General features: G+C 41.7%; 1 protein-coding gene across 1 annotated transcript in view; it reads left to right on the top strand.

Moving 5' to 3' along the window:
* The window catches only part of FBN1 (fibrillin 1), a 158,768-nt gene that overhangs the window by 142,003 nt on the left and 2,193 nt on the right, over window positions 1-14,572 (top strand). Inside the window, exons 55-65 of the mRNA XM_049812484.1 lie at window positions 1,594-1,716; window positions 2,140-2,271; window positions 2,881-3,006; window positions 3,561-3,767; window positions 4,376-4,501; window positions 4,719-4,841; window positions 5,782-5,898; window positions 6,695-6,823; window positions 7,657-7,776; window positions 11,148-11,379; window positions 12,892-13,066. Coding sequence (XP_049668441.1) covers window positions 1,594-1,716; window positions 2,140-2,271; window positions 2,881-3,006; window positions 3,561-3,767; window positions 4,376-4,501; window positions 4,719-4,841; window positions 5,782-5,898; window positions 6,695-6,823; window positions 7,657-7,776; window positions 11,148-11,379; window positions 12,892-13,066 — 1,610 coding nt within the window. The remainder of the gene's footprint in view (window positions 1-1,593; window positions 1,717-2,139; window positions 2,272-2,880; window positions 3,007-3,560; window positions 3,768-4,375; window positions 4,502-4,718; window positions 4,842-5,781; window positions 5,899-6,694; window positions 6,824-7,656; window positions 7,777-11,147; window positions 11,380-12,891; window positions 13,067-14,572) is intronic.

Here is a 14,572-nt window from a genome sequence, read left to right as displayed (position 1 = left end):
TTGGAAAGAATTTAGGGGAGTAAAGCAGCTTAAAAAGAAAAATATGGACATTCAGAACAATGCATCTTTATCTGAAACAGAAAAATAGGTTCCTCCTTTTATCTACCTTGAACTGTGGTACCTTTTTCTAACTGGAGGTTGGGTGAAAAGGCTTTCTGGTGGTATCTGCTAAGGGACTGCCCAGAGAGGAGCATGCTGGGGTACGATCTCTCCAGAACAGTCCCCAGAAATGCAGCTTGTTGTGTGTATGGTTTTTGTTTACCTCCTAGATGACCCTTGAGTGAAGAGAGTCACTGTGGATGATGAAAATAGAAAATGAGCTGCTTGGGTTTGTTAGGGAAGAAACAGGGAACAAAACAGAATGTAAATACAGTATTAGACAATTACCATGGTACCCCTAGGTTGAATATTTTTCATGCTTTGGTCTCTTATTTCAAAAATAAAAATCTGAAAATGCACAAAGGAGGGAGGAGTAAGGAAGATCAGAGTTATAGAAGGGGCACACAGAAAATTAATTAGACTAGAATTTTTCAGTGTGGAAAATGTGGCTGAAGAGATACATGATGTAAATTTAAAAAGCCACAAGTGGTAAAGGTACCAAAAATAGAGGGAACATGTCAGACAAACCAAAGCAAACATTTTTATATGCATAGTACTTACTTCAGTTGTGGAAATCTTTGCTGCAGAATATTAGTGAAGCCACAAGTATAAATTGACTCAGAAAGAGATTGTACAAATTTGTGGGGGAATCCATCTGTGGAAATTAAGCTTGATAGTTTGGTTGTGGCTTTTGGCTGTGTAAGTCCTTAAACTGAGTGGCTGAATCAGGGGATAGATCTCTGCATACATGGTATGGGTTTTTTTAATACTCGCCACCTCCTGTTACAACCAGAGAGAGGAGAATGTCCTAGGACATTTTGATACTCTCTTCTGACCTGACACAGCTGTTCTTAAATTATCTGCCACAATCTATTTGTTTGCAAGCCCATACAAAAGAATGCTTCTATTTTTGCATCAGCTTGCATTAGTTTTATATACAGTTAGAGCTTCTTTCACTTCCCTGTGGAATTCGGGTGAAAGCTTAAATTGCAAAGGAGGAGTTAGAAGAGAGCATAAACGTCGTTATATGGCAGTAATTGCTCAAGTAGTCCAGAGTGTATGTAAATGCACTTCAGAATAACGTTTCCAGTAAGGATATTGTTTTATGGAATTCAGTTTACAAAGAAGCTGAATTAGTGCATCTAGAATTTAAAAATAACCAGTCATAAAAACTGAGCCTGGATGTGGAAAAGATAGTTTTAACTGAGACAGTATTTTTGGCAGCATGGATCTGGAAATTATTTCCATTGGCTGCTTGCCATTGAAGATATTGAAGCTTCAGGTAGCTGTGCAAACATCCTGGCATGTCTGGTGCCTGCTCCTGCACAGAAATCCATAATGAGTAGAACTATGGGTCCCCAACTATTAAAATTTAGCCCTCAGTAAACTGGGATCTGTGGTATTGCCAGTACCTAAAACCTGTGCACTCAAGTCTGCCGAGTTTTACAAAAGCATGTTTCACTTCCCTCATGGTCTTCGCTGCTCCAAATCCAGATGTCAACGAGTGCGTTCAGAACCCTCTGCTCTGTGCTTTCCGCTGCGTGAACACTTTTGGATCCTATGAATGCAAGTGCCCTGCGGGGTACGTTCTGCGAGAGGACCGGAGAATGTGCAGAGGTAAAGCTCCTACCAGACTCTCACAGTTACGAGATAATGATTTCAAATTCCTGCAGGGGTAGTGCTCTGACTCACTGCACTATTGGGCCAGAGTTTTAATCCCAGGAAGTAACTGAGTCAGAAAGAATTTGGGATGAATTCTATGGTTTGCATTATGCAGTTGATTGTATTAGCCCTGTCCTGCCTGTAAACTTATACATCTGCATAAAGTGAGCTCATATCAGATGATACAGTTTTGTCTTGCCCTGAAAATGGGCATTTGGGAGAAATCAATTTGCTCTAGGCTAGTATATCTTATGGTTGGTTTAGCACAATAAAAGTATGTAGAGTTTGATTACAACTGAAATTCCAAAGTCAGAATTTACTATTGTGAATTTCCAGGATCGTCTCTCCATATAATGAAGTCTAAACCTTGTGTTTTAGATCAGAATGAGTGTGAAGAAGGAATTCACGACTGTGACTCAAAACAGATGGAGTGCAAAAACCTCATTGGCACCTATATGTGTATCTGTGGACCCGGTTATCAGCGCAGACCAGATGGGGAAGGCTGTATAGGTAAGTGACGCTGACATGTTGAAGCTCTTGAAATACACAGCTACTCACCAGAGCCGAAAATTTTGGATTTAACAAAGTGTTAAGGAACTCAGGGGAAGAATTACACAACTACCTGTGTAATGGATCTACTGGTGCTTTGCTTTGCTGTTCAGGTGTGCACACATGTGGGCAGTAAGTAGAAAATCTCAATGTGGCTCTTTACAGTAAGCTTGTACTGCTGCTGATGAATTGCTCTGAGTGAAGGAAGCGGAGAATTGGGCCCATTGCTGTGAGCTTCTTTATCTCTGTTAGCACGAATGAGGGTAGTTCTGAATTGTTTTTAAACTTTGGATGGCATTCAGAAGTGCAGCTGTAACTATGAAAAATTTTGAAAACCGGTGAGGAATATATTGCAGGGAAAACATAGTAACAAAATATATAATATTGAGAGTTAGATAGCCATCTTTCCTCTGAAAATTGAGTAAGAGAGACTTTTTATTTAAAACAAACAAACAAAAAATTATGCAAGTTTAACCAGGCAGAATGCATAGCTTAAGAATGCCGTATAAACTTTAACCTGCATTAATCCAGTAATGGACTTGATTTTGTCATATCATTTGAAAAACATAGATGAGAATGAATGTCAGACCAAACCTGGGATCTGTGAGAATGGCCGTTGTGTAAACACAGTGGGAAGTTACAGATGTGAATGCAATGAGGGGTTCACTGTCAGTGACGCCCAGAACGAATGCCTTGGTAAGTCAGACATTAACACCCTAATGAACTATCGCTTTGATGGCAGAAATTGTGGTTGAAATTAAACTTAGAAATGTATAGTGAGTAAACATGGTCTTGAATTTACATGCCTTCGGGAATGTGCCTTTGTGAGTAGGTGCCTTCCTGCAAGTTCGTTCTTCCATGCTAACGTATGCCTGCTCAGTCAGTCTGATTGGGTTGACTTGCTATGAAAGCTGACTGTTCAGTGGTTTCAGTCAGCTGGGAATTGCTTTCTTTTCTTTGGTCCTGATTTTCAGGGAGTCCTTTTTCTCTGGGTTCAAACAGAAACATATATTTTTATAAGCATAATGAACCTTGTCTTCCACCTTTTACTAAATTTCCTTAAATCTTCTTTGTTTCCCTTAGATGTTGTGCTCTCTTTCTTACTGCTGGTAGTCTTTCACTCTCAGTTCCACAGTCCCAGGGTGAAGTATGCCCTTTCTTTTATATTTCTGTCTAAATTCCTAATATCTCGTGACCCTCTGGAGGTTGTCACCATTAGGATTCTCTGTGATGCATAATTTGTCTTCCAGACAACAGGGAGGGCTACTGCTTCACTGAAGTCTTACAAAGTATGTGTCAAATCGGATCAAGCAACAGGAACTCTGTCACCAAGTCTGAATGCTGCTGTGATGGTGGCCGAGGCTGGGGCCAAAACTGCGAGGTCTGCCCCTTCCCAGGCACTGTGGCCTTCAAGAAGCTTTGCCCTCATGGCCGAGGATACATGTCTAATGGAGCAGGTACTGACTTTTCTACTAAAGGCTCTCTTACACAATGCCAAATTAAGCGATAAATTATAAACTCTCTTTTTGCATATTTGAACACTGTGAGGTCCTAAATAGTTTGGGTATCAGTTGACATTTTCTGAGAGTTTTTGTGTTGAGAGAGTACGGTCCTTTGGGAGGAGGGTGCATAGCCAAAGGCCCTGGATGACGAGGCATCCATCCCAGCTTGGCAGATATTTATTTTGCATGCTGGTTGATTGACACACGCTCCAATGGGAGTTTGCACTCTCACATTTGAGTGTGTTGTAGGTACAGATTAAGAGCTATATGCGTACTTGAAAGCAAAGTGATGTTTGATTTATGGAGGCTAATACATGATCAGCTCAGTTGTTCACTTCCATTTTAAGGCTTGTTCATTGCATTTAAAAGTTAGATTAATGCTACGTTCTGTATTTTTCTACTTAGTGTTTCTCCTTAATTTGTGCAATATTTCATTATTTTATGGTTGTTTTTTTTATTTTATGTAAGGTGTGGGTTTTTTTCATGTCAGGTCACAAAAAACTATTGAAACTGTATAAAATCAGTTCTTGTTCCATTGTGAACTAACCCTTACTTAATTGCAGATATTGATGAGTGTAAGGTTATTCATGATGTCTGCCGTAATGGGGAATGCATCAATGAGAGGGGATCTTATCGTTGTCATTGCAACCTTGGCTATACTACAGACATAACTGGCACTCTTTGCATAGGTAGGTTTCTTATTATGGTGTATGTATATAAAGTTTATTACTAAGAGATAACTTGAAGAAGGAAATACAAAGATTTTGAAAAATGAGAAAAGAAAATGTCATTCATTAGAATGCTTTGGGGATTTTGATTTCCTGCTGATATCTCTTGAGCATTTTGAAAATCATTATCACAAATCTTGGTTACCAGCACTGAGGTATCTGGTTTTGCTTCTTCTAGATCTGAATGAATGTAATGAGTCCCCAAAACCTTGCAATTTCATCTGCAAAAACACAGAGGGCAGCTTCCAGTGTTCATGTCCAAAAGGGTACATCCTGCAAGAAGATGGGAGAAGCTGCAAAGGTAAAAATCAGTACAAGAATTTACTGCAGAAACTGTTTCACAGGCAAATACCAATCCAAGGCCATTTAAATGATATAAATCTCTCTCCTTGATTCGTGTGAGTATTTCCACTAAAGACAGTGAAAGTGGCCTGCACAGGATGGAGCTGGTGTTTCAGTTCTTTGATAATCTGGATGAAGAGTAAATCCACAGGAATTTTTGCAGGCTGATGGCAGCTGATCTTAAAAGACTTTGTAACCAACAGTGTATATGATTGGTCTTATTTTGGTAAGCATGTTGGTTTAAACCATATTTTTCAGTATTAAGATAAATGTATCTTAATGGATGCAAAAATGAGCATGGTTTGCAGTGCATCGTCCAGCATCATCAGAGTTTTAACATACCATCTCTGCTGCATGCTGAATAAGGGACAGCAGTGCAGGAGGGATTTTGAAATGTTCATTGTAATTCCATTTATTTATGTGTCTTGGTAGCAAAGATCTGACTGAAACCGCACAAGTTAGAGCAGCAATTCTAAACTTGGCATGGGAAATGACTGTATTTTGTCATTAGCATTTAAATACTGCTTTTGGAGTAATAGCATGCTTCAGTGCAATACCGTTTAGCAGTCTGCCACTGCTTCTCATGAAGATGGTGACTTCCCATTTATTGACTGCAGTGAGAGCAAACATTTAGTATGTAACAGCATCTTTCAGACAGATGAGAGTGGTGTCTGTAACCCAGCGTTAGCATGGACACTAGTGTAGCTCCACAGTCCCATTCATTGCATGTGTGGCTTCGTGTGAGAGGAACTGGAAGCTGATGTGGAATGTGAGACGTTGATTCAAAAGGGTTTATTTGATACAGTATTTATTTGCAATCACTTCTCTCTAAGTCCAGCTGAACTGTCAGACCCTCCGCAGGGAATGTAAGTGAAAGATGTTTTCTTGGGTTTTTTTAGATCTTGACGAATGTGCAACAAAGCAGCACAACTGCCAGTTCCTTTGCGTCAACACTATTGGGGGTTTCACTTGTAAATGTCCTCCTGGATTCACTCAGCACCATACAGCCTGCATTGGTAAGTGACATGGGAATGTAGACACAGATTTGGAATTTATTACCGACTCTTACTCCAGAAGCAAAGTAGCAAGGAGGTGAAATCGGCTTCCTGAGAAACCAAATGGAAATATAGGCCAGGTTCTGATCCCAGTTCCACCAGAGCAGAAGATGCAAAGAGGCCCTCCCTCCTACCTTCCCTTGTTTTTCATAATCTGTGTCTTTGAATTTTGCACTTACAAGAATCAGACAGCAAAAACACCCAATTTGTAATTCTTGCCTTACCCTTTCTTCCCACTGAGCAAAAAAAATAGTTATATTTCTGTTCTTGTAGTTTATTGGAGAACCGATGTTACAGATCATGTCAAGGCTTCTTGAAACAATAAGCATGAAACGTGTTTCTGCAGTTGTCCTTGAAACATATACCCATTGTGTCTGTGGAAACGTTAAACAAAACTACTTCCTGCAAAACACTCCTTCTGCTCTGCAAATTGGATCCTGCTTGTGGCAGTCTGATGATCCTGTGGTATTGGTATGAATTTGGGGGTGTTTGAAGACTACAACATCAAACTTCGTATTCTTGGTGAAGAAAAGGAGTGTTTCCCTTCCCATCACTGTTGTTAGCATTTTCAAATTAAAAAGAAGGTAATAGAAGCTCTTCTTCTGTGGTGCAAAGTGAAAAATGGAGAGGGCAGTTAGACAGCTACGTTACTGATGTTTCATTACCTCTTGTCACAGACTGTCATTGTTAGCATTGCTAAATGATCATCTTCACAACAAGGAATAAAAAGTAACACTCAGGCTTTGGTTTCCTTCAGATAACAATGAGTGTGCTACTGAAATCAATTTATGTGGGGCGAAGGGCATTTGCCAGAATACACCAGGAAGTTTTGTTTGTGAGTGTCAACGTGGCTTCTCACTTGATCAAACTGGGCTTAGCTGTGAAGGTAGGTACAACACACAGTGCATTTAACTTGGCCTTCTCTTGCTTTCCTTCATCTTCTCTCAGCCATACTGTCACCCAATGAGGCACCTATGGAGTAAGCATGTGTAGATTGAAGGGGAGTGGGATATGGAAATTTAGCAACAAGGCAGTATTTCTCTCCATGGGCCTGAATAAATAGATATATTGCAGGATGCTAAAAAGCTGGACACATATTTTCTGAGGAGGCTTCAATTTAGCCTGGAATATTTTAGTTTAAGCTTCGTAAGTTCAGTGTAACTTCTGTTGAATCCTGCACAGATTTCTGAGGGACTCACCAAGGACACGAAGTCTTGCATCTCCAAGGTAACCTGCTAAAGAGAGAGTTCAAGGGCTGCAGACTTTATTTCTCTGGCTCCCTAGAGCCTCTAGAGCCTTCTCCTGGGATAGAGTTTGGTTTGCTTTGAAAAGACATAGCCTGGGATTCCTAGGTTGGATGCTTGGGTAAAAGCAAGGGACTGTCTGCTGTGGAGCTGGGAGCCTTAGGAAAGCCTTGGGGGTCCCACATACAAATGGCTTTCTGCTGTCTGCTCCATAGCAGAATGCAAAAACTCTGAAAATTGTGGCTGAATTTGAGCTTTCAGTGTTTTCAGTCCTTAAGTTACTTGCTGTGGAGCCAGAAGTCCAAACCTGAAAGGCCTGAAGTGATGTCCCAGCACTGGTCAGGTTTTTAGAAGATCTTGAAATATACCTCTATATATGATATATGAATATATATGATTATTTGTAACAGACTTGTCAAATATAGCATAATTTGAGCTTCTTTTCCAAAACTCAGAGTATATCTCACTTTTTTAGATGTTGATGAATGTGATGGAAACCACCGGTGTCAGCATGGCTGCCAAAATATAATTGGAGGATACAGGTGTAGCTGCCCACAAGGATATCTCCAGCATTACCAATGGAACCAATGTGTTGGCAAGTCACTTTTTTAAATTCATACATTAAAATGCGTGTTACCTTCATTAGCAACAAGAAGTGAAGGGCAATGGTGTAGTTTGTCGTATTTTCTTTTTCTGATTATAATTTAGTAAGTTCAGTGGGGTTTCATTACGAATGCGCACTCCTGTGAAAGGCAGAGTGGATATGAAGCACTCAGTAGCCTATGTCCTGGTTCTACAAGTGTTTAAGCACAAAATTACCCTTGAGGGTGCTAGAAGTTGTATTGACTTTGAGGGAACTTGTGTTACTCATGCATTTTGTGGTGTGAACAAAGGAAGTCTTACCCAGCCACGCAACAGTCTCTACTGAGACACAGGTCCTGTATGAGAGCTGATGGTGGGTTGAACCTGGCAGACTCAGAACCACAAATATGGATAGTTAAATTGTAAAATTAAACTTCTGGCCCAAAGCATCTAAAACTCTATTGAAATCCTACTTGATCTGTGCTTTTATCATTCTCACAACACCTACAGGAAGGCTGCTGTGTTTAAGCCTCTTCTATGTACAGAATTAACCATTTGTCATATTTAAGCAAAGCTCCTGCTATCTGTCCAAAGATGCTTCCTTGCAGCTTTGAGATACAGTTTATAACAAGTGCTTATAGGACAATTCTGGTTATAAATAATAAATGCTAGTGCTTTTTATTTATGTTAAGAGGTAAATACACTGGTGAATTAAAATGTTTATTTCTTCCCTATCTAAACTTTGGTTCTATCCCAAGTCTCTGAGCCCTTGTAGATGGTGCTGCACGTGCAGACCATTGATGCTGGATATGACTTGAGCAGACAGAACTGGGTCCTCTGCAGAAGTCACGGGAAAAGTCTCTGTACGTTTCAGCAGTGTAGCGTGCAGCATATTCAAACAAGGGAAACATAAATCATTTTTTCTCTAGTGACAGTTATGTGTGGTTTTAGTCACATTTAATGGGCTTCATACAAGCTAGTCTTGTGTGGGTACCCGGCGATGTGTTTGATGACCTCTTTGAGAACAAAGGGCTTCATAACTCTTTGTTTGGCTTTCTTTGCTTGCAAAAACATAAAAATGCCTTTGCTTGTTACCACTGTGGTGCTCTAAGGAGGCCTCTGCTTTTAATTACGCTTACCAAACCTCCTGACATTTTATGCAGTCCTTGCTGTGACGTTTGCTTGCTTGTGGTCCAGTATTCTATGCCTGTAACATACAGGAGAACAAGGAGGGAGCACAAACATATGGTGGTTTTGAATATTAATTAAACTAGCAGAGCTTAGGGTTAAATTAGAACTTAGTCTGCAGGAGGGTAAAAAAACCTAAACAACCAAACAAACCAGCACTGCCGTGTCTGGCTGCTGGAGGACATTGTAGAATCTGAAAAAGTGCAGCGCTCAGTTTTGCGGAACATCTTGGCAGTTTCCAAGTCTTCCTGGGTGACAGTTAAAACTAAGTGTATTTCCAAACCAGGTGTGCGCTGTTATTCCAGCTTTTGAGCGCGTTGACTACTGTTTGGCTTTTATACAGGGAATATCAGTTTCAAAATACACAAGCACTGGTATTGCCCCCATTGAAAGAACAGCTTCAACGTTGGCACCACAAATACTGATTGCCAGAAACTTCACCAGGGAAAATCACACTGAGAGCAGTAACTGGGGAGGGACTCAGCTAGCGCTTCCACCTTCTTGGACATGGGGCAGTCCAGGCAGAAACCCAAAACTGCAGGAAAGGAGGCTTGGTTTCCTCCATCCTCACGGCACCTCTCCTTCCTGCTGAAGCTGAGCACAAAAGAGCTGCGTGTTGCAGAGCACAGGAGAGCAAGGCTGCTGCCTGACAGCACAGCTTATGCAGAGTCCGAGGCTCCCGTAACTGGTTTTTTTCACTTTTCTTCATATTTTTTCTTTCCACAGTCACCCAAAATATGGGAGCTAACCTCACTAGTGTCCACACTCTTGCTGCTGTGGAGTGAGGCAAAGTGAGCCTATCTCCTTCTGGTGCAGTAACTTTCTGGGGCACAAATGTGCATTTATGATGTTGACATAATGGCTGTGTTAGTTATGACAAGTACTGAAGCATCGCTCTAAGTTAATGGCAAAACTCCTACAGGCTTTGGTAACACAGAATTCAGCCCCAGGTTTTAATACCTTGTGGTCTCCACATGTTCACATTGTAACGTCTGTAACTGTATATGCTTAAGATACTTATCTAGATCTCCTGGGTGTACCACAGGGGAAGAATTCATGTAATAGGTTTTTCCGTGACAATTCCTTCATATTACTTGGCAATCCCAATTCTGCAAACAGTTTGTGTCTTTTTTAGCTTATTTAATGAAGTGTTCAGGGACTTTTGATGTTGCTGCAACACATAGTTAGATAATCACTGAAGAATGCTTTGGTTCCTCCCATGTCTTGTGCTGTGTGTGACTGCATCCCCTGCCCAGGCAATTCCGTAGTGCACCATGCCATAAATCAGGCTGCAATAAGCAAAGGCATTGCTTTTAAACAAAGAACAAACAGTCACATTGTTTGGAAAAAGACAATAATGCTCTGAATTAGCACTTATTCTCCTGTAACCTGGATGCTTAGATCAGAGATGCTGCTTTGTGCTTTACATTTTATCCATACAGTGTCCAGATGGCATTTCTTACGCATGTGCACACACGCGCAACGTGCATATGCAGTTGCTTTATCACAGAAAACAGGGAACAATAGCATTCAGAATGTTTCAAAGCAATTTGCCATATCAGACAAAAAAATTCAGACCGTCTACATTTAAAAAACTAGCCATTTACAGTAAATAAGCCTGAACTGACCTTGAACTCCTACAGTGCCGCACTTGGGAAGTTTGGAAAAGAGCTGGCTCAGAATGTGGCAGTCTTTTGTATCTACAGCTGCTTTTATTTTTACTTTACTACTCCTTCCTGTACCTTACCTGTACCTCATATTTAAATGTGAGTGTGTAGGGAGGGATTTTCAGTGCCTGGAAAAGGTGTCAGAGCTTGATCCCTTGCTCTTTTTTTCTTTAATGTTGAATAGCATTATGAACATGGGATTACTGGACCAGATTGTTGGCTGTACAAAGTTTTATTCTTCTTGGTTGTTTCTGGAACAAAAAAAAAGTTGCCGCCTCTGCTTCTCTGCTCTCCAGAGCATGAGCTGACGTGGCATGAAACATCTTCTGTAGAGTAGCCCAAATGTTGCTCTGTTGTATGGTTGTAGTCATCTCCTAGCGACTGCTGCCCTAGCCAAAGGTGAGGACAAGCCCTGTTCTGCGTTTCTGTCTGTCTGATGTGGCAGCATGTTTAGCAACAGTCAAGCACGACCTTTCTGAAGGTTACCTGAGAATAAAAGTTAATGTGGTATGTTCTGCTTCTTTTCCAGATGAAAATGAATGTCTCAGTGCACACATTTGTGGAGGAGCATCTTGCCACAATACTTTGGGAAGCTATAAATGTATGTGCCCTACCGGATTTCAGTATGAACAGTTTAGTGGAGGTTGCCAAGATATCAATGAATGCGGTTCTGCACAAGCCCCATGCAGTTATGGTTGTTCAAATACTGAAGGTGGCTATGTCTGTGGATGTCCACCTGGTTACTTCAGAATAGGACAAGGGTAAGGGATTCTCATTTTAAACTAACAGACATAAAGGGGACATAATCCGCTCCTTTCTTTGTAGTGTGGAGCAGCAGAACCGGGAGGATTATCACCAATGAAAGAGGGATAGGATTGTGGATGCACCTCCTGATTTTGGAGATGAGGGAGGGGAAAGGTAATCAAGGGACAGCAGTAATGTGGATTTAATGCTTAATGAAATGTGGTCAGGACTACCAGGTTCAATTATCTCTTTTAAGTGTCATGGTTTAACCCCAGCCAGCAACTAAGCACCATGCAGCTGCTCACTTACTTCCTCCCGCCCAGTGGGATGGGGGAGAGAATTGGGAAAAAAGTAAAACTCGTGGGTTGAGATAAGAACAGTTTAATAGAACAGAAAAAAAAGAAACTAATAATGATAACACTAATGAAATGACAATAGTATAATAGTAAAAGGATCGGAATATATACAAGTGATGCACAACGCAATTGCTCACCACCCACCAACCGACGCCCAGTTAGTCCCAGAGTGGCGATCCCCCCAGCCCCACTCCCCCCCCGTTTATATACTAGACATGACATCACATGGTATGAAATATCCCTTTGGCCAGTTTGGGTCAGGTGTCCTGGCTGTGTCCCTCTCAACTTCTTGTGCCCCTCCAGCCTTCTTGCTGGCTGGGCATGAGAAGCTGAAAAATCCTTGACTTTAGTCTCAACGCTACTTAGCAGCAACTGAAAACGTCAGTGTTATCAGCATTCTTCTCATACCCAACTCAAAAACATAGCACTATACGCTACTAGGAAGACAGTTAACTCCATCCCAGCTGAAACCAGGACGTTAAGCTACTGCTTTCACCTCTCTGCTGCACACTCCAGCAGCTAGCCAAGTTCTCTGAGCTTGCCACTTGGGAGCTAACACCCCTCACTATGATTTGTGGTGTATCACTTGTCTCCTTTAAAAAAAAATTAATAATGACATCCCCCACAAGCTCCAAAGGCAAATGATATTACACAGGTGGCTTCACCCAGTCTTTGAAATAAAATTCTGTGTGCTCTTATTTTCACTTGCCCCAGTGTTAGGGCTGTGCATCATGTAGGACCAAGCAACTCAAATGGAGCGCAGAAAGATTGTGGCTTAAATTTTAGAAGTGACTAAAAGCTTTGGGATACATTATGAAAGACCTCACTTTTCAGATTTTTCAGCAGTTTCTGAAAATTGATCTCTTTTAACATGTTCCAGGTTGGATAACAGAAATTACTAACAACTTCTCAGAGCTTAAGTCTGTGTTTTTAAAACTGTTAAATATTGGCAGGTCTAATTTAGGCAAAGCCTCATGGAGCCAGGTTCTTGAAATTGGAGGTAGCTGCATTGTGATTCGGTGAGAATTTTGCCTGTTGACTTCAGCAGAAATTTTTCCTAGGAAATGAGTGCAAAATAATTGCTTTATTCTCTGTATTCGCAGTCCCCCAAATTCAGCTTTTGGTAAGATCTCCGTCTCACTGGAATTAATTTTTTATTTCTTCCTTCATCAGACACTGTGTTTCTGGAGTGGGGCTAGGCAAAGGTCAAGGACAAGAACTTTCGCTCAGTGGAGAAGTAGATGACAACTCCCTTTCTCCAGAAGCCTGTTATGAATGTAAAATCAATGGCTATCCCAAGAGAGGAAGGAAGCGCAGAAGCACTAATGAAACTGCAAATGAAGCAGAGGTAATTGACCCATTTTGGGGGGAAGGGGTTTGCGGTTGTCTTGTGAAAGCCAGTCTCAGAAGGAGGTGAGCCCAGAGACAATCCCACAGGAAAAATGTACACCCCAAACAAGAAGACCAAAGAGCTGGTTTTGGATGTCGAGTAGTCTGTGTGTTGGCTTTTTAAAGCTGTTCACTGTCATTAGGCAAACGTCATCCTCTGAAGCCCCTGCGTACCTAATATCTACGTCGCATCAAACACTAAAATAAATGGCCATCCAGCTGTTTGGAGAGCAGTCCACTCACCAGCAAAGCAAGCTCTTGATGTCAGAGGGCAGCGGGTACATAAAACGTTTGTGTGACCTTGTGGCCAGAAAAGCAGGACCTGTTGGTCAGGGTGGATGTGGGCCCTGCCAAGCAGCGCTGTGTTGTGTGTCTGGGGCTGGAGCCCTCTCCAAAGCAAACGCAGAGCTCTGGACACAAACACCTCACCTGGAGGCAGTCCAGAGCTGCAGCCCTTCATGGGGCTTCTCCAGACCCTTGCAGTCAGTCACCCAGGTTGCCATCCTGGGGCCGAGGCTGCCGGCCTCGGTGCTCACCACTGGTCCAGGCAGCAGAACAGGAGGCAGAGCTTCATTTGTCATTGCTCGGAAGTCGCTGGGGACAGAGGCAGGTTTCCATTTGCCTCCGAGTGGGGTAATTGTGTCAGCGAAATGCTTATCATCTACTGCGATGATCACAAGACTCCACTTCTTAGCTGTTGTCACTGGCTTTTTTTTATTAAGCAAATATTAATAAGTGGTTCGAGCACTTACATTTACATGAAAACTAGTCTGCTGTGTGACAAGTTTTGTGTTTATGCAAAGGATAGGCATCCCTTTTCACTCATCCTTGGGTGTTAGAAAACATTTCTCAAAAAAGCATTAAAGTAAATCTTTCAGCAAACTCCCCCTGCTGGGGTTTGTTCTGAATTGATTGCAACAGCAAGACACAATGGAATGGAGGTGGTTGTAGTTCTGTTTTGTTCTTCAGCTGGGCTTCGCAGTATGAGTGCAGAAGTCATGTGGTAGAAGCATGATCTTCTAATGTGTAATGTTACTGTAGTCCCTCTTGCACAAAATTCAAACTCCTTGCATTTCCCAGGGAGTCCTGCATTGGCTTATTTCAACTTTGTGTAATATAAAGTCAGAATTGCTCAGTCTGGTCATCCAATCCAACGTCCAGCACTAGTCACCGGATTTAAACCTTATTGTTCACATTAATTATGTACAGACTTCCGCAAACTGGAAGCAGCTTGTAGGAGAAGTATCACCAAGCCCACAGTCATTTGACTTCTCACTTCTTCATCTGGTCTAAGATGATAGTGATGTTACAGGTGAAGGGGTCTGCCCTGACCTGGCCAGAGAAGCAGCAGCTCATAGCAGGTCTCTAGGCTGTGCAGATATTAGTCCTTCAGCTGAGAGTACACGTCTGGGTGTGCCCACGTGTGTGTTGCATTCTAAATATAACCAAGAGACACTGAACACTC

This window comes from Accipiter gentilis, chromosome 10, assembly GCF_929443795.1.
Source record: "Accipiter gentilis chromosome 10, bAccGen1.1, whole genome shotgun sequence".
NCBI classification, from domain to species: domain Eukaryota; kingdom Metazoa; phylum Chordata; class Aves; order Accipitriformes; family Accipitridae; genus Astur; species Astur gentilis.
This window is presented reverse-complemented; position numbering and strand designations above follow the sequence as displayed.